Genomic DNA, 24,431 nt, shown 5'->3' with positions numbered 1-24,431 from the left:
CAAGCAGCTACGGGACAAGTGAAAGTGAAGAGTTAACATGATGTGATGACCGTATTTAAAAGTTTAAGTCTTGCATGTCGGGGAAAATGGCACACAGGGCCATGAATGAAGGCAGAGAACCTAGCCAGGAAGCTGTCACCATGGCCCAGCAAGAGCGAAGGGCAGAGGAGCAAAGACCATTGACTGCAGCGAGAGGCAGAGGAGAAGGATGGGTCCCCGACGCAGAGAGAATGAGTGCTGTAAGTCCCTGTGTGCATGATCACAGAAAATCATGTAAAAGTTGCCACTGACAAAAAAAAAGAAAAAAGAAAGAAAAAGAAAAAGAAAAAAATATAGGAGGCAATAGGAAATGAAGATGGGCAAAGACTAGAGAATCTCATGTAAAATGGGAAGTCCACAAGGCCAAGCATTGACAAAGCAAGTGGTTCTGAAACATTCTTGGAACATTGGTAACTCTCCAGCTTGCTGGCTGTGGCCCCCCAGGGGCTCTAGCAAGCTGGTGCTCACTGCAAAAGCGTGGCCGAATAGTCTTCAAACCTGGATTTCAAAAAGGGAGGCAGACAAGATAACCAAAGCTTGTGAGAAGCAAACTCACTGCGTTTACGGGTAAGATCAGGAACGGAGGCCCAGCTGACTTGGATGGTTGCCACTAGAACTGATCTCAGAAACGGAGTTAGTCACAGGATTCCAGGGAAACCACAAACAAGAGGTGGGAAGCAAATTAATGAGAGAGTGAAGCTCTCTGTGTCAGGCGCTTTGCACACGTTATCCCTGGTAGTCCTCAAAAGCAGCCCTAGGAGAGAGATCTGGTTTCGTCTTTTCTCTGGAAAACAAACTAAAGCTCAGGGACCTTTGGTAACAAGCTCAAGACATTAGGAGTGGTTGGGAGCAGAACCAGGCTGTAAGCTCAGGGTTGCCCTCTTCCAGCTTCCGCTCATCTCCCCACAGCTCGGGGAACCTGGGTGGGGCAGTGGGGCCATCAGGGCTGCAGGGTTGGGCCTTAGCGAGGGAAGCCTGTCAGGTCCATGGATGGCCCAGCTAGGAAGTCAGTCTTTACTCACGGTCTGAGGTTCCCTGTCTCCGGGGTCTTCTGTTTGTCACTCCCCCATCCCCGCCCCACACAGCCCCCCCGGCCAGTGACTGTGGTTGTCCTAAACTTCATCCTCTGGTTCTTCAAGGCAGTGGGATGTTCTCCACCTGAGCTTTCACCATCCACGTGGCACAGACCAGGGGCTGCCCCAAGAGCACAAGTCGTGGAAATGGGAGGTTCACCCGGCGCCTCCTCCTCCTGCAGGACCCCACCCTCGGGCAGCCCCTGCCTGCCCTCTCTCCAGTCTGCACTTAGCTGCTCTGTACATGGAGGCTAGAGTCCACAGTTATCTGTAGAGTTCTAGAGTTCGTTTGATGGACACAACATTGTAATTACCAAGAAATATATATATATATATATTTTAAAGACAGTCTTGCTCTGTCGCCCAGGCTGGAGTGCAGTAGCACGATCTCGGCTCACTGCAGCCTCCACCTCCCGGGTTCCAGCGATTCTCTTGCCTCAGCTTCCTGGGTAGCTGGGATTACAGGCACACGCAACCACACCCCGCTAATTTTTGTATTTTTAGTAGAGAAGGGGTTTCACCACGTTGGCAAGGCTGGTCTCGAACTCCTCACCTCAAGTGATCTGCTTGCCTTGGCTTCCCAAAGTGCTGGGATTACAGGCGTGAGCCACTGTGCCAGGCCCCAGAACTACTCTCTTATACAAAACATTCTGAATCAAACGGACGGTTTCCAGAACGGATTCATTTTCCTTTCCCCTCTGCTAACAACCTGGTCCTAGGCTCCCTTAGGAGACGCAGTTGCTGCAGGGTTTCCCGCCTCCCGAGCAGATGAGGGCATTCACGCTTCTGCACTGCCCTCCAGTGGCTGACTGCCTGAAATGCGAATCAGATTCTCTGGGAAGCAAAGCGTTCTTCCCAGAGGTAAGGCGACTTTTCAGGGGCTTCCATTACGGAGTAACAAACTGTAGTAGACATGAGTCTCCCTAACAACGAAATAGATTACTAGATTGCAAACTATTTACATTTTTCACTTTTATTTGCAACAACAACAGAAAAACAAAAGCTCTATTTCAAAGCTCTTGAGATATTTAAAGGATCTGTGACGTAGTTATTGAGTGTAGACAGTAATTAAGTATATTAGAGAAGACTCCCATAAGCACCTGGAGAAGAAAGTACTGAGGACAATCGTGTCAATGAGGTGAAGAACTGCCAGGTGAAATGAGACTTTATTGAGAAAGACGCCATACACTTTTGCTTTCTCTGAGTAACACCGCCATCTTGTGTCTTTTCTCCATACTTCCGATAAAACTAGGCAAACCTTTTGCTACTTTGAGCACTTCTAAATGTTTTCTAATAGAAAAACTTTGGAATGTTCTTTCAAAGCTCAAACAGGAGAAAATAAATACACATAAACTCTTCTAAAAAACTGCATTGAGGTGTAGTTTTTATTCAACAAACTGCACCTTTCTATTAGTTCAAGGAGTTTTGGCGAATGTATACACCCAGTCAACCTCAACACAGGATGTAGATTTCCATCACCTCCCAAAGTACCCTTGTGCCTATTTACAGGCAAGTTCACCCCAGCTCTTGTCCAGGCAACCACTGATCTGCTTTATGTCAGCAAAGATCCGTTCTGACTTTTAAGAATTTCATCTAAAAGGAATTATATAGCATGTACTCTTTTGTGTCTATGTAAATACTTGCTTTTTCCATTTAACGTAACACTTTTGAGATCTATTCATTTTGTTAAATCTAACAGTATCTTATTCATTTTTCCTTCTCAGTACTATTCTCTTGTATGAATATACCGCAATTTATTGACTCAGTCTCCTGCTGATGGGCACCTGGGTTGCTTCCAGTTTTTGACTATTAAGATTGCTATGAGCAAATGTGTATAACAAATGTGTACAAATGCTCTCATTTCTCTTGGTAAATACCTAGAAGCAAATTACTGGTAGAGTAAGTAGATGTTTAACTATAAAAAAAAAAAAAAAACAGCCAAACTATTTCCTAGAATAGCTATACCATTTTCTTTTCTTTTCTTTTTTTGAGACAGAGTCTTGCTCTGTTGCCCAGGCTGGAGTGCAGTGGCACGATCTCACCTCACTGCAACCTCCACCTCCCGGGTTCAAGCAATTCTCCTGCCTCAGCCTCCCGAGTAGCTGGGATTGCAGGTGCCTGCCACCATGCCTGGCTAATTTTTGTATTTTTGGTAGAGACGGGGTTTCATCATGTTGGCCAGGCTCGTCTTGAACTCCTGACCTCAAGTGATCCACCTGCCTCGGCCTCCCAAAGTGCTGGGATTACAGGCGTGAGCCACCGCGCCTGGCCAGTTATACCATTTTCTATTCCCACGGCAATCAGTGAGAGCTCTGGCTGAGCCATGTCTTTGTCAATATCTGGTATGATCACCCTTTTGAACATCATTGATTCTAGTGGGTGTGTGGAGGTGACTCATGATGAGTTTAATTTGCATTTTCCTGCTAATAATGCTGAGCATCTTTGCATGTGGCTATTGGCTATTTGTATATATTCTTTGGTTAAAGTCTGTTTGATTCATTTGCTTCTCTCACTTTATAAAATTGGATTATTTATCTTCTAATTATTGAATCATAAGATTTCTTTATATATGATGCTCTATAAAAGTATCTTGTCACATATATATAGTTATTTTTTTCCCAGTTTGTGACTTGCCTTTTTATATTATTAATAGTATCCTTTGGGGAGCAAACATTTTAAATTTTGATAGTCTAATTTATCATTTTTTAAAGTTACAGATTTGTGGGCCAGGCGCAGTGGCTTACGCCTGTAATCCCAGCACTTTGGGAGGCCGAGGCGGGCGGATCATGAGGTCAGGAGATCGAGACCATCCTGGCTAACACAGTGAAACCTGTCTCTACTAAAAAAAATACAAAAAAATTAGCCGGGCATAGTAGCGGGCACCTGTAGTCCCAGCTACTCGGGAGGCTGAGGCAGGAGAATGGCGTGAACCCGAGAGGCGGAGCTTGCAGTGAGTCGAGATTGTGCCACTGCACTTCAGCCTGGGTGACAGAGCGAGACTCCGTCTCAAAAAAAAAAAAAAAATTATAGATTTGTTACCTCAGAAATGTTTGCCTACATTGAGATCACAAAAATTTTCTCCTACATTTTTCCTAGAAGTTTTATAGTTTTACTTTTTGCATTTTCATCCATGATCTTTTTCATGTTAACTTTTGTGTATGATATGTTGGAAATACTAAAGTTTTTTTCTTTTTCCCATACAGATATATAATTGTACCAGCATCAGCTCTGTTCCTGTTCTTAGAGAAAATAAGTTCAGTCTTTTCCCATTAGGTATGATGTTAGTTGCACATTTTTAAAAGTGCCCTCTATAAGCTTGAGAGTTACTTTTTATTCCTGCTTTGATAAAAGTTTTTGTAATAAATGTGGCTAAATTTTGTCAAGTGCACTTTTTCTTCCAGTCCTAAGGGAGAAAAAAACATTTCCCCCTCCTATTAATATGAGGAGTTGCCTTGGTTTTTCAAATATTAAGACAACCTGGCACTTCTAAGAAATATTCCACCTGATTATAATATATTGTCCTTTTTATACATAGATGGATTCTATTTGTTAATATCTTGTTAAAGATTTTTGCATCTAGATTCATGAAGAATATTGGTGTAAAGTTTTCTGTAAAGTATTTGTCTAGTTTTGGTATCAGCATGATGCTGGCTTCAAAAATTGAGTTGGAAAGGGTTCTTTTTATATTCTGAGAGAGGTTATGTTATATTACAATTATTACTGCTTTTTTAAATGTTTGATAAAATTCACCAGTGAAGACATTTGGGCCTGGGAGTTTTGCTGTAAGAAGGAAATTATGAATTCAATTTCTTTAATACATATAGAACTATTCAGATTTTCTATCAACAATTTTTGTTGTACAATTTTTTCATTGCTTCTAAGTTATCAAATTTAATGGCATAAATTTGTTCGTACTGTTATTACCCATTTAGTGTTTGTAGGACTGGTAGCACTGTCTTTTCTTTCACTCCTAATATTGGAAATTTCTATTTTTTTTCTTTTTTTCTGATCAGTTTAGCAATAGATTTATCGAGATTGATTTTTCGAAGAATCCTCCTTTTAGTTGTATTGATTTATCTCTGTTGTCTGTTTCTAGGGGTAGCGAATTTTCTGTAAATAACTAATACATATTTTAGGTTTGCTGGCCATATGATTTGTAAGGCAGCACTAAACAACAATAAGTAAATGAATGAGTGGGACAATTTTCAAATACAAATATTCACAAAAACAGGTGTGAAGCCATATTTTTGCCTGAAAGTTGTGATTTGCTGACCCTTGTTTTATTAAGTCTATCTTTACTTTTTGCTTCTTTCTACTTACTTTGGTGTTAATATTCTCATTTTTTCTAGCTTTCTGATGTAGAAAGTATAATTCCTTGGTTTTGAAGAACATTCCCAATGGATATGGAATTCGAGGTTCATACTCCCCCCTCTCACTCCCCACCCCAACTAGTGGTTTAAAGAGGTGATTCTGCCCTTAATTGCTTCCCATGATATATCTGCTCTTGGTTTTATCTTTAGTCCTCTGTACATATGTGTACTTTTTAAAATTTGGCTTTTTAAGTTTATCTTTTTCTACTGTGTCTTTTATTTAGGTTTTTTGAGCTTATTGGATATGTCAGTTTATAATTGGTCAAATTTGGAAAATTTTGTATTCATTGATGTCACGCTGGCACCTTGAAATCAGCCACAGTGGGAATATTTACATGATGAAAATGAGGCTTTTTTCTCCATAAAGGTATTTGTTGAAATTTGCCAATATATTTCTGCCCACAGTTCACTAATGTTGGGCTCATTTTCAATCTCCTTTTCTCTCTGTGCTTCTACTATCATAGTTTCTATTGCTGTGTTCAAATTTACTGATCTTTTCTTCTGAAGTTCTCATTGGATGTTATACCTATAGTGGAAATTTTTCATTCTAGATATGTTTTTCAGCTCTAGAAGTTCTGTTTGGTTCTTGTTAAAACATTTTCTATTGATTTTTTCATTATGTTTAATTTTCTTTAAATCCTTGGGCTTATTTTTACAAATGATTTTTAAAGTCATTCACTTAAGTCTGTCCTCTCTGCTATTTCTGCATCTGCCTCTGTTGACTGATTTTTCTCCTGGTTACAAGTCTACATTTTTCTGCTTTCTTGCATGTTTTGTGATTTTGAGTAGATGTCAAACATAATTTTTAATTTCAAGTATGTAGCTTTAATTTTTTTCCTTCCTTTTTTTGTGTAAGTCTTTACACTATGGCTAATTTAGCCCTGTTACTAAGATGCCACCCTCCTGAGGTTTCTACTGAATGTCCCATACAGTCAAGGAGGACTCTCCACCTCACTGGTTAGAACTCATAGTCTCCCAGCCCTTGTGTCCTCTGCGAATGGTTCATCTTACAGCTCCCAGTCATTGTTAGCCCAGCCTCATGGTGCTGCATCTTACATAGGCACTATTGGTTTTCCTCAATAGACTCAATGGGAGCTCTTTGCAGATTTCTAGAGCTCTTTTTCCATTTAGCACCCTCCTCTATGCTAGTATGCCCTAGAAATTCCACCCATCTATCTTCCTGGTCACTAATAATTACCATTCTCTGCATATAATCTTTTCCCCTTACCTTGTGGCTTTGGTTTGAAAACTGCCTTTCAAGCAGAATTCTGGGGTGATAGACTCACTCTATTTTTTTACCCTCCCCTTATGAATCATAGTCTTGTATTTCCTGTTTCCCAGTGTCTGAAAGGGTTGTTTCACATATTTTGTCCAGTTTTCTCATTTTTGATATTGGGAGTACAGGTCTTGCTCCAGTTTCTCCACCATGGCTAGAACCTGAAGTCCTGGTACACTCCAGACCCAACCAATTATCTTCTCTTCCTTCATCGAGGATCTCCCAACCCCTTGGACAGAGCTGTTTTCTGTTTGTTTGTTGATTTGTTTTTGTTTTTTAACAGAGAGACAGGGCCTTGCTCTGTCACCCAGGCTAGAATCATAGTTCACCATAGCCTTGAACTCCTGGGCCCGAGAGATCCTCCCACTTCAACCTCCTCAGTAGCTAGGACACAGGAGCATGTCACCACGCCCCGCTAGGTTTTATTTTTATTTTATTTTATTTGTAGAGACAGGGTCTCACTATGTTGCCTAGGCTGGTCTCTAACTCCTGGCCTCAACTGATCCTCCTGCCTCAGCCTCCCAAAGCTCTAAGATAACCGGGATAACTGCACCACTGCGCCCGGCCTCAACAGAGCTCTTGACAGCACTGTCAGTCTTAGGTGGGAAGCTTTATGAACAATAAAAAGGGAGGAGATATGAAAATCCACTTAATCCCAGTTATAACTGAGAGAACTGGGCATTGCAGCTGGGTGGTCTTTCGTACAGTGAATCAATTATGTCCTTCATTGATACTCAATTCTTAGACTGAACTGAACTAACCTGAGGACTAGGTATTAAATTTCCCATTTCTAAAAACAGATAGAAAGTAACCATCCAGGGGCCAGTACGGGATGGCAGAAAGCACACAGATAAAATGGGGGAAAAAAATGTCTGTCCTGGGAGTTAGGAAGCTTGGTTCAAAAGCATCTATATGTATTTTCCTCACTTGCTTCCATTTCTGTCTGTAACAGTAGGCAACTGAACTCTTTACAACAATCCTGCTGGCTCCTTCATTTTTCTACTGTTTTGGTTTCTCTCCCGGCTAGCATTACCCTGTGTTTAGTGGGGTCATCTCGGTAGGCTGGAACAGCTATCCCCTTAAAGGTTAGATCACTCCCACTGCACCAATGAGCACAGGTAGGTCTGAGAGCAATTCAGGGGAAGTGAATGGCATAAAAAACAGGACATATCTAATAGCTTCTTGAAATAATAGAGACATCTCTGTGTTTTCCAGTTAAAAAGGACTTCTGAGTTAAAAGGATCACAAGATGGCAGGGCATGATATTTTAATTCCCTATCTTCTTTTTTGTTTGTTTGTTTTTGTTTTTGTTTGAGATGGAGTCTCGCTCTTTCCCCCAGGCCGGACTACAGTGGCACTATCTCGGCTCACTGCAAGCTCCGCCTCCCAGGTTCACGCCATTCTCCTGCCTCAGCCTCCCGAGTAGCTGGGACTACAGGCACCCACCACCACGCCCAGCTAATTTTTTGTATTTTTTAGTAGAGATGGGGTTTCACCATGTTAGCCAGCCCCATCTTCTTATTAAAATAGCAATGGCTGTGAAGTAAAACAGGCACCCCAGAATTCACCTCCTCCAACATCTGATGTAATCAACAATAATTATTGACAGCAGCAAAAAGAGCAAGAGCAAGAAGCCAATACGGAAACGTGTACAACTTCATGCTGCCATAATGAAATAAGAAAACAGAAAAAGAACACTCTGCCATGACTTGGCATAACTCCCTATCATGGACCCTAAGCCCCCAAAATAGAGTGAATAAAATGTTGAGAATTTCCACAAATTGTTCCTGCTTTGGAGAAATGTTGTCTGAGGGGTTGAGCTGGAAGCTCAGGCAAAGTCGAAACATAATCCAAGAGCAGAGACCTCTCCAGCGAGATGCAGAGCGCGGGCCAGAGGGACGCTAGCTGGGGCCCTGGAGGAAAAGCCTGAGACCCAGGGTTGTCCCCACTGTCACCGTGCCCTGGATAGGGCCCTGGGTCAGACTTCTGAGGAGAAAACAGAATCCATATCCTTTGCAAAGGGGCAGCTGGAACGAGGCCTAGCCATTTGTCTACATTGAAGCAAACACAAGCAAAGCACAGCTTACAGGCGAGAGTTCTATGGGGCACAGGGGACTCTGGAAATGTACCAAGGGCACTGAGAGAAGCCCGGCCACATAGCAGAGAGCGAGGCGGAAGGCAGAGCCGCTTGCTCTGAATGTGCAAGAAAAGCCATGACAAGATTCTATTCTCTTCAGTTTTGAAAGTTTTATAACATACATTTTTTTAAAGGATCTACTAAATTGAAATTATACAAATATGCCACTGAAAGATAAATACATCGAGAGGTGGCGGTCACATGCAGAAGCCAGATGAGGTGCCTGGTGAGGAGGCGGCTTGGAGACAGGAGGCCTCCATGGCCACTCTCTGCAATCAGAAAGCTCTCAGGGCACGAGCCCTGCAAAACGCTTCTCAATCAGTGAACTAACCTAAAAACAGAATGAAACAGGATAGAAGACGGTCCCACTAAAGAAAAAATCGAGAACCAAAATAACATCACAAAATAAATTTAAAATAGCAAGAAACACAGTAGTTAAAAACAGAGTTAATAAAGTGCAAAAAAAATTTAAAAAACTTGAGCTGACCAAGGTGAGTACAGAGGTGTAATTAAGGTAAGACAATTGAGAAAATATAAAAAGAACAAAGAAAGGCTAACAAAAGGGTAGTCACCTTAAACAGATACTCCAACAGATCAAACAGAAAACATATTACAAGAACACAACATTTCCCTGAAGTGAAGTAAGAATCAAGCAGTCTCAGGAAAAAATGATTTAGAATGTCACTTTTCATTGAGATTCTCTTTGTCACTGAATCTCACTTGCAGAGAAAGAATCCTTTAATCACATCAAGGGGACAAGGATGGGACAATCTGAGGTAGCATCAGATTTCCCCTCTGAAACACTGAGTGCTAGGATGTAATGGAGTATTTATCTTTCAACTAGATTATAAAGAAAAGAAAGTGATGCCCAAATTTATATGCACCCACACCACTAAAGTATACAGACAGGCATATTCAGGCACGCATAAACTCAGGAAAAACTGTGTCCTTAAGCTCCTTAAAGAAAACCACTTGACAGTAAAATGTAACTGATTAAGAAATAAGTATTAAAATGAAGTTTCAAAACTATGATCCCTTTCCCTCACGTGAGTACTCACAAAGCTCTCTTCCTAAAAGATTAGTTCTACATTGCAGCAATAGGACAGGACACTTCCTGATTTTATGTTCCTATGAGATTACTCTGTGTGTGCCCAAAAATTACACTCGCTTGTACTGTTAATATTTCTCTTAGGAAACAGGAAGGAAAAAAAGGCAATGAAAGCGTGCCTTCTATGTGGGTTTGTGAGGGCCGCCATAACAAAATACCACAGACTGGGAAGCTTGAACAACAGTGATTCATCCTCTCACAGTTCTGGAGGTGGGAGATCTGAGATCAAGATGCCAGCAAGGTTGGTTTCTTCTGAAGCCTCTCTTTTTAATTTGTGCCTCTTCTCCTGGTGTCTTCACATCACCTTCTTTCTGTGCATCTGTGTCCATAAAAACACCAGTCATGTTGGAGTGTAGCCTACACCTCTGGCCTCAGTTTTTTTTTTTTTTTTTTTTTTTTTTGTGAGATGGAGTCTCTCTCTGTCACCTAGGCTGGAGTGCAGTGGCCTGATCTCTCAGCTCACCACAACTTCCACCTCCTGGGTTCAAACAATTCTCCTGCCTCAGCCGCCCGAGTACCTGGGATTACAGGTGGTACAACCCCATGCTCATCTAATTTTTGTATTTTTAGTATAGATGAGGTTTCCCCATGTTGGCCAGGCTGGTCTTGAACTCCTGACCTCAGGTGATCCAACTGCCTTAGCCTCCCAAAGTGCTGGGATTACAGGTGTGAGCCACCATGCCCAGCCTCTCATTTTAATAACCTCTTTAAAGACCTTATCTCCAGTGGCCAAACCCTGTCTCTACAAAAAAAAAAAAAAAAAAAGAAAAAAAAAAAAGAAAAAACGTTAGCTGGGCATGGTGGCACATGTCTGTGGTCCCAGCTACTGGGGAGGCTGAGGTGGGAGGATCGCTTGAGCCCCAGGAGGTTGAGGCTGCAGTGATCTGTGTTAGCACTGCTGCAATCCAGCCTGTGTGACAGGGTGAGACCCCGTCTCAAAAACAAACAAAAACAGAAAAGACCTTATCTCCAAATACAGTCAAATTCTGAGGTCTTAGAGTTAGGCCATCAACATGTGAATTTTGGGGGCGGCACAGCTCAGTATGTAACATCCTCCATAGCTCAAATAATGTAAAAAAGTGACTGCATGCCATCATAAGTCGTAATTCATCATATAGCTCCAGGGGATGTAGTGAAGAAGCTAGAACCCCTTACCTTGTTTAAATAAGTCAACGTGTTATAACAAGGTTTGTGGTCAAACTGGACTCTGTCAATGGCTGTGTCTTGGGAAAGGCACTGGGCTTCTCAGCATCTTGACAAAAGGATTGACTGGGGCCGGCCGCGGTGGCCCACGCCTGTAATCCCAGCACTTTGGGAGGCCAAGGTGGGCGGATCGCTTGAGTTCGGGAGTTTGAGACTAGCCTGACCAACATGGAGAAACCCCGTCTCTACTAAAAATACAAAAATTAGCCGGGTGTTGTAGCGCATGCCTGTAATCCCAGCTACTTGGGAGGCTGAGGCAGGAGAATCAATTGAACCTGGGAGGCAGAGGTTGCAGTGAGCCGAGATTGTGCCATTGCACTCCAGCCTGGGCAACAAGAGCGAAATTCCATCTCAAAAAAAAAAAAAAAAAAAAAGATTGGTAGTGGAGGGAAAGAGTGCAGGAGCCTGATGGTGCTGGGCGTCGCTTCAGACAGAGCATAAAGGAAGCAGTGAGATGACTCTAGTTTCTCTCCCTCTCCTAGGATCTTATATTTTATTTCTGATTTTTACTAATAGACTTTATTTTTAGGGTAGTGTTAGCTTTTCAGAAACATTGAGTAGAAAGTAAAGAGGTACCATAACCTTTTACACATCCTTCCTGCACCGTTTTCCCTATTAATATAGTACTGGCGAACATTTGTTGCAATTGATGAACCAATATTGATACACTATTATTAACTACAGTCCACAGTTTACACTGGGGTTCACTCTGTATAGTTCTTCAGGCTTTGACAAATGCATAATGGCATGCATCCACCACTGCAGCATCACCAGAATGGTTTCACCTGCACTAAAAATTCCCTGGGCTCCACCTATTCTTCCCTCTCTCTCACCCTCCCTCAGTCCCATAAAGACCTGGCAGTCACTGATCTTTTTACTGTCTCTATAGTTTTGCCTTTTCCAGAATGTCCTAGTTGGAATCATACAGTGTGTATTTTTTCAGACTGGTTCTTTTACATAGCAGTGTGAATCTGAGGTTCCTCCCTGTCTTTTCACGGCTTGAGAGCTCATTTCCTTTTAGCATATTCCATTGTTTGGGTTTATCAGTTTGTTTATTCATTCATCTGCTAAAGGACATCCTGGTTGCCTCCAAGTCTTGGCAATTGTGAATAAAGCCACTATAAACATGTGTGTGTAAGATTTTGTGTGAGCGTAAATCTTCCTGTTGTTTAAATACCGAGGAGTGCAATTGCTGGAGAGTATGGTGGACTACATTTAGCTTTGTAAGAAACTGCCAACGTGCCTTCCACAGTGGCTGTACCATTGGCATTCCCACCAGCAACGAAGGAGACTTCCTGTTGCTCCACATCCTTGCCAGCACTTGATGTAGTATTCTGGACTTTAGACATTCAAATAGGCTTGCAATAATATCTCATTGTTGTTTTAGTTTGCAATCTCCTGGTGACAGGTAATGGTGAGTACCTTTTCATATGATTATTTGCCATCTGTGTATCTTCTTTTATGCAATGTCTGTTCAGATCTTTTGCTTATTATTATTATTATTTTTTGAGATGGAGTCTCGCTCTGTCGCCCAGGCTGCAGTGCAGTGGCAAACGATCTCGGCTCACTGCAAGCTCCGCCTCCCGGGTTCATGCCATTCTCCTGCCTCGGCCTTCCCAGTAGCTGGGACTACAGGCACCTGCCACCACGCCCGGCTAATTTTTTGTATTTTTAGTAGAGCAGGGTTTCACCGTGTTAGCCAGGGTGGTCTGGATCTCCTGACCTTGTGATCCGCCCCGCCTCGGCCTCCCAAACTGCTGGGATTACAGGCGTGAGCCACCGCGCCCGGCCTTTTTGCTTATTTTTTAATTGGGTTGTTTTCTCCTGAAATATACTAAGAACCCTTAACACGCAGTAGCAGCACTGCACCCCGGGGAGCCTGAAACCCTGCACGACTGTGTGGAAAGAACACGGCCCTGTGCCAGATCCGCGGAGACTTACTATGTGAAACACAGCCCTGCATCAGATCCGTGGAGACTGGCCTGGGCAGAAATCAGCACGTGGCCAGCCCAGAGGGTGGCTATGTGTGTTGGAGCAGTTAGACTTCTCTAATACAGGACAGTGCAAGAGAAGAAGTCCATTAGGCAGATTCAGGAAAGGTTTTTGTTTTTGTTTTAAGAAAATGATCATGAAATAAAGGGAACAGTGAGTTTCAGGAGGAAGTAGTCAATTGAAACTTTACTGTAATTGATAACAGAGTCACTGGCAACTAATTCTGTAATATCTAAATCTTTCGAGTCAACTTTACCACTCTATTCTGGTTATTGCATTTTTAACTAAACAAAATGGAATAACTTTTTTTATAGTACTTAAAATCTTGTTTTTTCAAAAAGGGTTTGAGGAGGGAAGAAAACTTTATTTGACCTCATCACATTTAACTCTTAAAATATTCCTGTCTAAAGGACTCTTTATGTTTGTATCTAGGTCCAGTCTTTGATTTTTCCTGGGGAACTGCTGACACTTTCATAATTTCAAACACTGTGTCAGCTTCATTTTTCAAAAGACACAGCTCTTTCCACTTTGTCATAATACCTAAATGAAGTAACAAAAAACAAAAAGACAGGTGCTATGGAGTCCTTGGTTCTCCATAGATCTTCTTAAACTTTTTCTTGCTTCAGGCAGAGATTCAAGAATATAAATGGAATATTAATTCAGCTTATCTCAAATGATGTTATTAATATTTCATGTATTTTTAAATTGAGGGGCAATTTAAAATTTCTGCTATATATACATTCAATTTATACCAAAATTTTTAAAACTTGATTTGGTGATCTATATATTGACTTTTTTCCATCTTATAAACATTTTTAAACATACAGAAAAATTGAAAGAATTATTCAATGAACATCTTACACCACAACTAAGTCTACATTTAACATTTTGTTGTATTTGCATTATCACGAGTCTATTCCTCTAACCATGAACCTGCCCTTTGTAAAATCAAAGTAAGTTGTAGATACCTGTACATTTCCCTCCTAAATGCATCGACAATTGTATAATTTAACTAGAGTTCAATATTTGTTGAGGTTTTTTTTTTTTTTTGGAGGAAAAAGGCACAGATCTGCTGCTATGGATGGAATGTTTGTGTGCCTCCAAATTCATATGTGGAAGCCCAAATGTGATGGCATTTGGAGGAGGGGCTTCTGGGAGGTAATTAGGTCAGGAGGCTGAAGCCCCACGTTGGGATCAGTGTTCCTACGACAAAGAGGAGAGCTGGTCCTTTCTTTCTCTCTTCTTCCACCCCCCGCCATGTGAGAATGCAACGAGAAAGTAGCTATCTATAAACCAGGAAAAGTCTTCACAAGAACCTGACCATTATCTCTGACTTCCAGTCTCCAGAACTGTGAGAAATAAATATTTGTTGTGTAAGCTACCACTCTATGATACTGTTATAGCTGCCCACATTGACTAAGACCCCCGTGAAACCCTAAGACCTGTTAAATTACAGAGCGTTACTTTCACTTCCCAGGTCCCTCACCTGCCTTCTCAATCTGTACCCCCAGGCAAACACTGTTCTGATTTTTTGCACCATTCATTATTTTTGCTTTGTCTAAAATTTCTTGCAAATGGAACTGCACACTGTGCCTTCTTTGGCATAGGCTTGTTTCACTCACCATGTTTGTCACTCATCAATGTTGTGGCAGAGTTTTCCTTCCTTAGCTATGGAGTACTATTCTGTTGTGGGACTATATCTGTATGTTTATTCAATCTATTGATGGTACCCTGTTGCTTTTAGTTCTGTTATCAATAAAGGTACTATGAACATTCCTGTACAAGTCTTTTTGTGAATTTAGTTTCATATTATCTTCAATAAGTACCTGGAATTGGAATTGTGGAGCCATAGGTGGTGCATATATGCTTCATATTATGATAAACTACTAAACTTTTCCCAAAAGGGTTACGCCATTTTACACTCCTAGTAACCAGGAATTAGAGTTTTAGAGTTCTGGCTGAAATGTATTTTTGCACAGATTTGCTGTTATCGGCCTGTTTTTCCTTTTTTTTTTTTTTTTAGAGGTGGAGTCTTGCTCTGTTGCCCAGGCTGGAGTGCAGTCGTGTGACCTCGGCTCACTGCAACCTCCACCTCCCGGGTTCAAGCGATTCTCCTGCCTCAGCGTCCTGAGTAGCTAGGATTACAGGCCTGCGCCACCACGCCGGACTAATTTTTGTATTTTTAGTGGAGACGGAGTTTCTCCATGTTGGTCAGGCTGGTCTCAAACTCCCAAACTCAGGTGAGTAGACAATTGTAACAATACACTGTAATGAAAGTTATTTGAATGTGGCCTCTCTCAGATTACCTTCTGGTACACATCTCTTTTTGAACCAGATTTTCTTAGATAAGGGGAACCACTGTAGGTGTTACTTGATTTCCTGTGTTTTGCTGAAAACACTGTCAACTCAGACATTTGGTGGTTGGGGTGAACTTGCCAACATGTGATTTTATGTTTTTTTGGAATGAATTATTGTTTTGAAAATTGTTTATTGAGCAGGTACTGTGTTTAGCACTTTACTAGGTGCTATACTATACCCACTTGGAGCTTATGGTGTAGTAAGGGGATATACAGTGTAGGGAGACAGACCGAGGAGTAAATATATACATGTTAATACAAATGCTATGCAGCAAATGAAGAGGATATTGTGAAAAAGGAAAATAGAGAATGAGATAGACAGGATTGCCTTAGATGGTCGCTACAGGCCTCTAAGGAGATGACGCATGGGCTGAAGTCCTAGGGATGAAGAACTAGTCAAACGCAACTCAGTCTGTTCAGAATTTAAAAGTGACTCTTAAAGCTAAGGCAAGGTATGTGTAGTGTGTATGGACCACCTACAGTCAGATATATGGAGGTGTGTGATCTCTAACCCTGACCCACTGAATCAGTATCTGGAGGTTCTGGGGTTACAAATTTCATTTACTAAAAAACTTAACAGGAGATTTCAGTTACTGAATAAGTTTAAGAAGCACTGAGAGTTCTAACACCTCTTAATGTTCTAACAGCTATTCCTGAGTTATATTGTTCCTCAGATCCCGTTATGCTCCACTGCTAAAAGGAAATATGGCCGGGCGCGGTGGCTCACGTCTGTAATCCCAGCACTTTGGGAGGCCGAGACGGGTGGATCGCGAGGTCAGGAGTTCAAGACCACCCCGGCCAATACGGTGAAACCCCATCTCTACTGACGGTTTCAGCCATCCGGCGGGGGGGGGGGGTCCTGGAATGCATCCTTGTGGGTAAGTGGGGAGCTGTGTGTACATTATGACCACTCCCGTAACCAAACCTAGCGTTTGACAAAGGATGGCCTCAATTACAGCGGCATTCATTACCGTGAATGACAGCCAAAGCCAAAGTTTGGGGTGGGGATACTAGTTTGAATTAGGCCATAACATTGTATTGCTCATAAGCTTCATTTCGACCAACATTATATACATACAAAAAGTATGTACCGTAAGGGGCCGGGCGCGGTGGCTAACGCCTGTAATCCCAGCACTTTGGGAGGCCGAGGCGGGTGGATCACGAGGTCAGGAGATCGAGATCATCCTGGCTAACACGGTGAATCCCCGTCTCTACTAAAAATACAAAAAATTAGCCGGGCGTGGTAGCAGGCGCCTGTAGTCCCAGCTACTTGGGAGGCTGAGACAGGAGAATGGCGTGAACCCGGGAGGCGGAGCTTGCAGTGAGCCGAGATTGCGCCACTGCACTCCAGCCTGGGCGACAGAGCGAGACTCCGTCTCAAAAAAAAAAAAAAATATGTGTACCGTAAGGACACATCAAGCTGGACCGTAGGAAAAAAAAAAACACAACTTAGGATTTACCTAGTCAGCCGCTAATAGAGAGCAAGCACCGCGCAAGGCCGCTGGGGCTCGTGCTGTGGACGCGAGTGGGTTAAGGTCGGGCTGGTGGAGTAACCCGGGACCCAGGATAACCCGGGAAAAAACGGCTGACGCTAGACTCACACTGCTGATGAAAGCCAACGCCCCAGCAGCGAGCACCGCAATGCAGCTCTTCCAGGAAGCGTGGCCGCGACGCACTTCACGCTGCGCTTGCGCACTGAGGGTTCGCGTAAGGAACCAATAGGACGGAGGAGTGGGCGGGCTGTTGGCAGAAACCCGGATTCCGGTTCCGGTGGGCCTCTTGAGCCCGCTCCAGTGCTACGTGTCCTTGGCATTTTAGGTGTCGGTTGGGCAGGTGAGTTTCTTCCCGCCGGTGGGTACGGGCGAACGGGGCGGCCACGCCTTTGCGACTCGCGGGGGCAGGGGGCGTGGGCGAGCCGGCGTGTCTCCCCGGGCGGCCGTCGCGGGGCGGGGGTGAGTGGTCCCCTGGCTCAGGTCTGGGGCCGGGGTCTGGCCGCCGACATCCCACCAACTCGGCCTCTGGCGGAAAGCAGACCCTGGGCCGCGGGCTCGCGGCGAGCTGGGTAACCAGCCCGCGGGGCTCCAGGGCTTAGCGTCCTGCCCCGGCATCTTCTGTGCTGCAGCCAAAGATGATGTCCTGCTGCCCCGTCCCTTCGGGCTTGGCTTTGTGTGCGGGTGTGGAGTCCTGTCTGGGAAGAGCTGTACTCAGCTCTGGCCCTGCCGCCGCTCCCGTGGTTTAAAGTGAGAGCATTGGTCTACAGTCTAGTTCGAGAGATCGTAGTTGGTTTTTGGATCTCTGCCCCTGACATTGAGTGCGGTATTGTGTGTAGCGTGCGTTTTTCTGGGTGAAGAATTCTTAACTTCCTTCGTGACAACTATGATTACAAAAAGTTTAAGCCCTTTGGATTTCAAGAGCAAAGTTAAGTGAAATAATGAGAAAACAGACATTACTGTGTTTTTGCCCCCAGAACGTTGCAGAATTCCTGGTGTTTCATTGACATTATTTCATTTCGTTGTCCACACCCTACACTAAGTGAGGAAACTGGGGCTTACAGAGGTTTACATTCCATAGCCAGTGATTTGAACTACCACCTGGCCACTGTTCTGAGTACTGGAAATGGAGAAAAATACAAGTAACACCCTGGTCTCTTTACTTACTATAGCAGTGGCTCTCAAAGCTAAGATCGGATAACATTTCTATTGGGTAATAGATTCCTCAAAAGAACCTATATGGTAAAATATATAGCCCTGTTTCCTTAAAAGATGTGTTCAAATCGAAAAGTTTGGAATTTAGCTAGTAGCTTCTCAGAATTTGCGTCTTCCTTTAGCCATTCTTTATACTTTAGAAAAGTATGTTGTATTGGCACGTTTTAGAAAAATCAAGGTTGAAATTCACGTTTGCCTCCATTCTAGGCTCTTACAGCACCATAGTTGGCATTCACTGTACAAGACCCTGGCTTCTGCGTAGTTTAATATAAAACATGGAAAGTAATTGTTGGATCTCAACATTGATGGTTCCTTAGGAGCGGTGGGGGGACTGTAGAATGAGAAATGGATGGGACTGCAGAGTGTCAAAAGGAATGGATGTGTTATCAATTGCTTAACCTTTTTTAACCTTTTAATAGAGATAGGCTTTTTATATTGTGTGTGCTTTTCTTTGTCAGTGAAGATATCATGAGTAAGATCTGTGCTTTTCTTATTGCCTGTGATAATTAACTGAAATTTACAAAAATAGTATCAATTTAGGCTTTGGAGTTTGTTTTTTGTTTTATTTTAGGAGGTGGAATTGACCCATGTTAGACGTGAATTCAATGGCTGGTCTCATTTACATCTTTATATAAATGAGCAAGTGCTTATTGTATGATAACCAATACCAGTGAGTATCTTTGTTTTAAACAGGCAGTCATGGATCAGGTAATGCAGTTTGTTGAGCCAAGTCGGCAGTTTGTAAAGGACTCCATTCGGCTGGTTAAAAGATGCACTAAACCTGATAGAAAAGGTAATTGCTTGACTATGAGAGAAAAAATTAAATCTTTGCATTTTCTAAGCCTTTTGTTTGATTAACATCTTGATTAATAGCCATTGCATTACTTTCATCAACATTTTTATTGATTGATCCTGCGCGACGGCTTTTTAACATTGTCACTTCCTAAATTTTTTACTCTCGTCTAAATTTTTATTTTATGTATTTTCAAATGGTGTAAGATTATTTATTACAGCCTTATGTTCCATGTAACATTTTAGTTAGTAATATTTTATGACTTTTAACATATTTTCTCTTTGGAAAAGCTTTGAAGTCTCCCTACTCACTTCACACCCTAATGAACAAAACCTTAACATGAAACCAACAATATAGTTTTTGCCAAACTAGAAAGTTAATTTTGTTACTTATTATGATTCATGTGTTAAATTTGACTATTTTTATTCATTCATAGAGTTAGGAGCTGGTAATATAATAGAGAATATAACATGTATGTAATGTAGTATATAATAAAGAGAATAGTCCTTGGTGTCATGGAGCTTAGACTATCAAGGAAGACTGTCATAAACAAATTATTGCAATTATATTTTTTAATTACTGCTGTGGTAAGTATTATGGAAGATAACTAGAAGGAAGTTTGACAGCACGTAATAGGAGGACTAACCAAGTCAGGAGATCAGGGAAAGCTTCTCTTAGGAAGTAACATAAAATGACAACATTAGCAGTGTAATGTTTTATAAAATTGTGCTCAACTCAGACAGAGTCTCACTCTGTTGCCCAGGCTGGAGTGCAGTGACGCGAACTCGGCTCACTGCAACCTCTGCCTCCTGGGTTCAAGCAATTCTGCCTCAGCCTCCTGAGTAGCTGGGATTACAGGTGTGTGCCACCACGCCTGCCTAATTTTTGTATTTTTAGTGGAGCCAGGGTTTCACCATGTTGGCCAGGCTGGTCTTAAACTGACCTCAGGTGATCTGCCTACCTTGGCCTCCCAAAGTGCTGAGATAACGGGCACAAACCACTGTGCCCAGCCCAATTTGATTTTTCAAGCCTTATTTTTGGCTTCATCATAATAGCAAAGGCTCTGGACCCATCGTTTATAAGGTACCCCAAAAAAGGTATGTTTCTGCCTGTATAATTGATATGTTGTAGTAAAAATTACAATGTTACATTTTAAAACTTAAGAAAAATAATGTATATTTCTTTCATCCATGACCTTTTTTTTGGTATTTTCTGATCATTTGCTAAGAAGAAAAAATATTTTTAGTACTTGTTGATGAACTCACTAACACAGATATGCACTGTTATTTGTTTCCTTAAATATCAACAAAACGTGGAAATTTTAAAACCTGTCAAACAACTTGTTTACTGTTAATAGTCTCACCTTTTTATTTTTAAGTTATATATCTATTAACAGGACAAATGTATACTAGTTAAGTTCATTTATGTTGCTGATAGCTTTTTTCGCATACTTTCAGTGACAGTGCAAAAAATATGTGAATTTCGTGTTTTTAAATGCAGAATTCCAGAAGATTGCCATGGCAACAGCAATAGGATTTGCTATAATGGGATTCATTGGCTTCTTTGTGAAATTGATCCATATTCCTATTAATAACATCATTGTGTAAGTAAACTTTATGAAATAGACTAGGATTGAATGAAACTTGAAACCACTTGAGATGACAGCCTGCTATTTCGTTAATACAGAGATGCATCTCTTGACTTTTTAGTGCTGTTGGAGTCTACTGATATTTATGAGTACCTGATAATTGAGTGCTTTTAGATCTTACATGATCTTTCCAGAAATTCTCTGTGCTAGGCACTATTTTCTTTAATAAATAAAATTTTACAGAGTCAAAAAAAGTATGAAAGACACTCATATGTCACAAAGCCAGCATTGAAACCTAAGTCCTCTTTGTGCTGTTATCTTGTTAATTTCTAAGGTGCAGAGGAAATGCTTCCCGTCCAAAAATCACTACTGTGATAGAATTCTAACTCTGGACCAGATTGCATAGGTCCAAAACCTTTTTCTTGTTATGCAGTAGCTGTCCTAGCGTCAGGCAATTTGTCTAACCTCTCTGTGCCCAGTTTATTCAGTGGGGATAATAGTTCTTACTTGGATTATGACTTTAAGTCATGTAAGGCCCCAGAAACAATTTGGGTAAGAATACAAGTGAAAGTTGTTACTGTAATGAGCCATTGATACTGATAGGAGAATATCATAACTTTTAAGTATATTAGGAGGCAAAAAAGGCTGAGAAACACTGGGATCACTTTATTCGTTTCCAAATAATTTTGCCTTTTAAATTCATTACAAGTCATTGGGACACCTTGTGGCATTGAGCAATTAGAGCAATTAGGTAATTCAGTTTAGGGTAAGGACTTAGTATGAGTTTCAGTACTTACTTTGTGATTTTGTATGCATTTAATCTCAGCCTCATCCACTGTTTGGAGGTAATAAAATCTATTATTACCTGATAATAATGTCAGGTATATCAGTGCTTGTATCCATTAAAAGCACTGAGTAAGTGTTAGTTGAATTAAGTGAACAACTTCAGGTTCTTTGCCTTTTCTGATGGTGATGGTGGCAATAATAATTAACATTCATTGAGAACTTTCCATATGCTATTGAAATCTATCTAATATCACTCAGTAATATCAGTTGATTTTATGCAGTGGTGAAGTTTGAAGCAATGATTTAAAAAATTTCTAAACTATAAATCTCCTAAATACTAGGTATTTTATCCCAGGTACTGGTACAGGTTGCCTTTTAAATGACAAGTAACAATGCATATTGTCAGAGGGATTTCTTAAGTAGGTTACCATAGTTATTAAGGCAGAAGTGCCACAAAGTGATATTCAAGATCATCAATAGTTAGAACTAGATGGGCCCAAGTCACTGATATCTCCTTTTTCAGTTCAGAAATCCCTTTTATTTTACCAATGAGAAATGCCAACCGTAGAACTGTGGAGTCATGGGGAGAATACTGAAGTAGAATGAGGAAATCAGTAAAAAGAAGTGGCAGAGTCTCTGTCAAGTCTCTTCTTTTTCATACTCAGTGCCTCTGCTCTTCTTGCTTCCCATTCTGTCACGAGACAGATTTATTGATAGGAAGTGTTTCTTGAAAATGATAACAAAATTAAGTCTCCTGTGATAATCACCCTTCATTGTTCTTAGTTGTACCTTTCAGAAGAACATGTAAGCCCACCTTTTCCAATCTTTTGGTGTACAAGCACCTTTCAGATTTTTCCCCGGCCTTCACTTAACCTATATTTTTGTCCCTTTTGCCAGACATCACTGTCTGCCTTGGGTCGTACTCAGGTCCGTCTTTCACATTAGATTATGAGTTGTGAGGCAGGCCTGCCTTGTTATTTATATTGTATGTCTCTCCTATAGAGTCTAGCCCAGGGCCCTCTTGTATCCGTTAAAAGCACTGAATAAGTGTTGAATTAAGTGAACAACTTCAAGTTCTTGCCTTTTCTAATGGTGATGTTGGCAATAATAATAGTTAACATTCATTGAGAACTTCCCATGACTTTGTGTGTCAACTTATTTAATCTTCATGAGGAAATAGGCATGGGGAGGCTAAGTAATCTACTCGGATTGCATGGCTAGTGATAGAGCAACACGGGAAACCTTTCAGAAGCTAGTTACTTAGAAAACTTTTCTTCTAGTTGAAAAAAATGATTTCAATGTTTAAGAAGTTAAAAAATCTATCTTTAGATATTTTTTACCTTAGCGTGAAGGCCAGTTAAAACATTTTGTGAGAGACACTACAGGAAACTTACTCTTTTGTCATGTTATGCCAGGACAGCTGTAAAACTGAAAGGAATCTTGCTTTCCCTGCTTGAAAGAGGATAAATCATTGTTTAAATCATTTTGAGATGGTAGCAAGGGAAATACTCATTGGGTTGAATTACCAGTTTTTTCTTATGATTTTTTCTTCTTTTTCTTTATAATTATAGCAATCAAAATTAATATTCACGGTATTAGAATTTAAAATAGGCACTTGCTGGCTTTTTAGTTATAGCAATACTATTTAATAGCATAAGCATTTAAAATGCTAAACATTAAAGTATATGCTCAGGGGTATTTTATATAATAATTTTCTCTTTTTTTTTTGAGATGGAGTCTTGCTCTGTTTCCCAGGCTGGAGTGCAGTGGCGCAATCTTAGCTTATTGCAGCCTCTGCCTCCCAGGTTCAAGTAATTCTCCTGCCTCAGCCTCCTGAGTAGTTGGGAATACAGGTGCACCCCACCATGCCTGGCTAATTTTTTTTGTATTTTTAGTAGAGACAGGGTTTCACCATGTTGGCCAGGCTGGTCTCGAACTCCTGACCTCAGGTGATCTGTCTCAGCCTCCCAGAGTGCTGAGATTACAGGTTGAGAGTCACCGCGCCTGGCCTATTTTATATACTTTTCTTCTGGTAATGGAGTTATTTTGCTTTAACATTACTAAAATGTATATCTGACTATGCAGTTTTAATGTTTATGCTTTTAAAACTCAGAAGTTCTTCTGCAGAAAAGGTGATTTTTGTTTTCATCATGACTAACCCAGATTTTGGAATGATTATGGTAAGATGCAGTGCTTGAGTACCTTATGCTCATCTGCAGTCTATTTTCTGCTGGTGTGTTCCACTGGTATGTCGACGTTATCAAATTGAAAAGCTTCTCAACTAACCATCCTGTCATGTAATTGATATTTTTTGTTGCATTCAGAAGGGCGTTATGCTGGACTGTTCCAAAATGGCATTTCCTGAATGAGCGTTGTGAGTTTACACCTAGACCTCTTCCAATAGCCACATCATCTTTTCAGGTCCAGGATTTAAAGTTCATTGTGCCATTCTTTTATGCCATCTTTAGATAAAGTTAGGTGGGATTCAAATAACTGGTCTTGAGCCGTTAAAGTTATAGCATATTGCATTTCAAATAATAATTATTAAAATCTTATCTATGCTCAGAAGTAATAATTTTTCTTTCTTTTACAGTGGTGGCTGAATACATTTTGGAAGAGAGTTTTTCATCTTAGAGATTGGTGAACAAGTATGAGGCTGTGAGAAGCTCACAGAATAAAAATTTGCCTCTATGTTTTGTGGGGTTTTTTTGCTTTCAAGATGTTTTCTATTTCTAAATTAAAGTAATTTCAAAGTAAATGAATATCTCTTTTTTCTGTCATAGATACTTATCACATTTCAACGATAGAAAATAGTAGTTTCTTTCTCTGAATAATTTGGTTTATAAGAGAAATGAAAGGGCCTGGTGAAATATTACACTTTCTGAGAGCTCTTCTGTTTTAGCCCCTTTGTACTAGTATTACAAAATACCTGAGACTAGGTAATTTATAAATAATAGAAATTTATTCTCACAGTTCTGGAGACTGGGAAGTCCAAGATCAAGGT

The 24,431-nt window shown here is 41.1% G+C and overlaps 1 protein-coding gene and 1 long non-coding RNA gene across 2 annotated transcripts in view; one reads left to right on the top strand and one right to left on the bottom strand.

Annotated features, from left to right (window-relative positions):
* Nucleotides 1-17,156, bottom strand: part of LOC131382567 (uncharacterized) — a 37,855-nt gene extending 20,699 nt beyond the window's left edge. Inside the window, exons 1-2 of the long non-coding RNA XR_009212134.1 lie at nt 17,016-17,156; nt 10,204-10,322 (exon numbers count right to left, since the gene is read on the bottom strand). This is a non-coding gene — a long non-coding RNA (uncharacterized LOC131382567). The remainder of the gene's footprint in view (nt 1-10,203; nt 10,323-17,015) is intronic.
* A 102-nt stretch (nt 17,157-17,258) lies between these two features.
* LOC116463773 (protein transport protein Sec61 subunit gamma) lies at nt 17,259-24,185 on the top strand. Its single transcript, XM_032147040.2, has 4 exons — nt 17,259-17,388; nt 18,954-19,053; nt 20,554-20,656; nt 24,021-24,185. The coding sequence occupies exons 2-4, from the start codon at nt 18,960-18,962 to the stop codon at nt 24,028-24,030; spliced, it is 207 nt and encodes a 68-aa protein (XP_032002931.1). The 5' UTR covers nt 17,259-17,388; nt 18,954-18,959; the 3' UTR covers nt 24,031-24,185.
* Nucleotides 24,186-24,431: the final 246 nt, after the last annotated feature.

This window comes from Hylobates moloch, unplaced genomic scaffold, assembly GCF_009828535.3.
Source record: "Hylobates moloch isolate HMO894 unplaced genomic scaffold, HMol_V3 SCAFFOLD_61, whole genome shotgun sequence".
NCBI classification, from domain to species: domain Eukaryota; kingdom Metazoa; phylum Chordata; class Mammalia; order Primates; family Hylobatidae; genus Hylobates; species Hylobates moloch.
The sequence above is the reverse complement of the archived record's forward strand: the minus strand, read 5'-3'. Positions and strand labels throughout refer to the sequence as shown.

What these genes read in the sequence shown, in the direction of transcription:
- LOC116463773 (XM_032147040.2), top strand. Translation starts at nt 18,960, where the DNA reads ATGGATCAGGTAATGCAGTTTGTTGAGCCAAGTCGGCAGTTTGTAAAG. An exon ending in CACTAAACCTGATAGAAAAG is followed by an intron (nt 19,054 to 20,553) that starts GTAATTGCTTGA and finishes TTTTAAATGCAG; the next exon opens with AATTCCAGAAGATTGCCATG.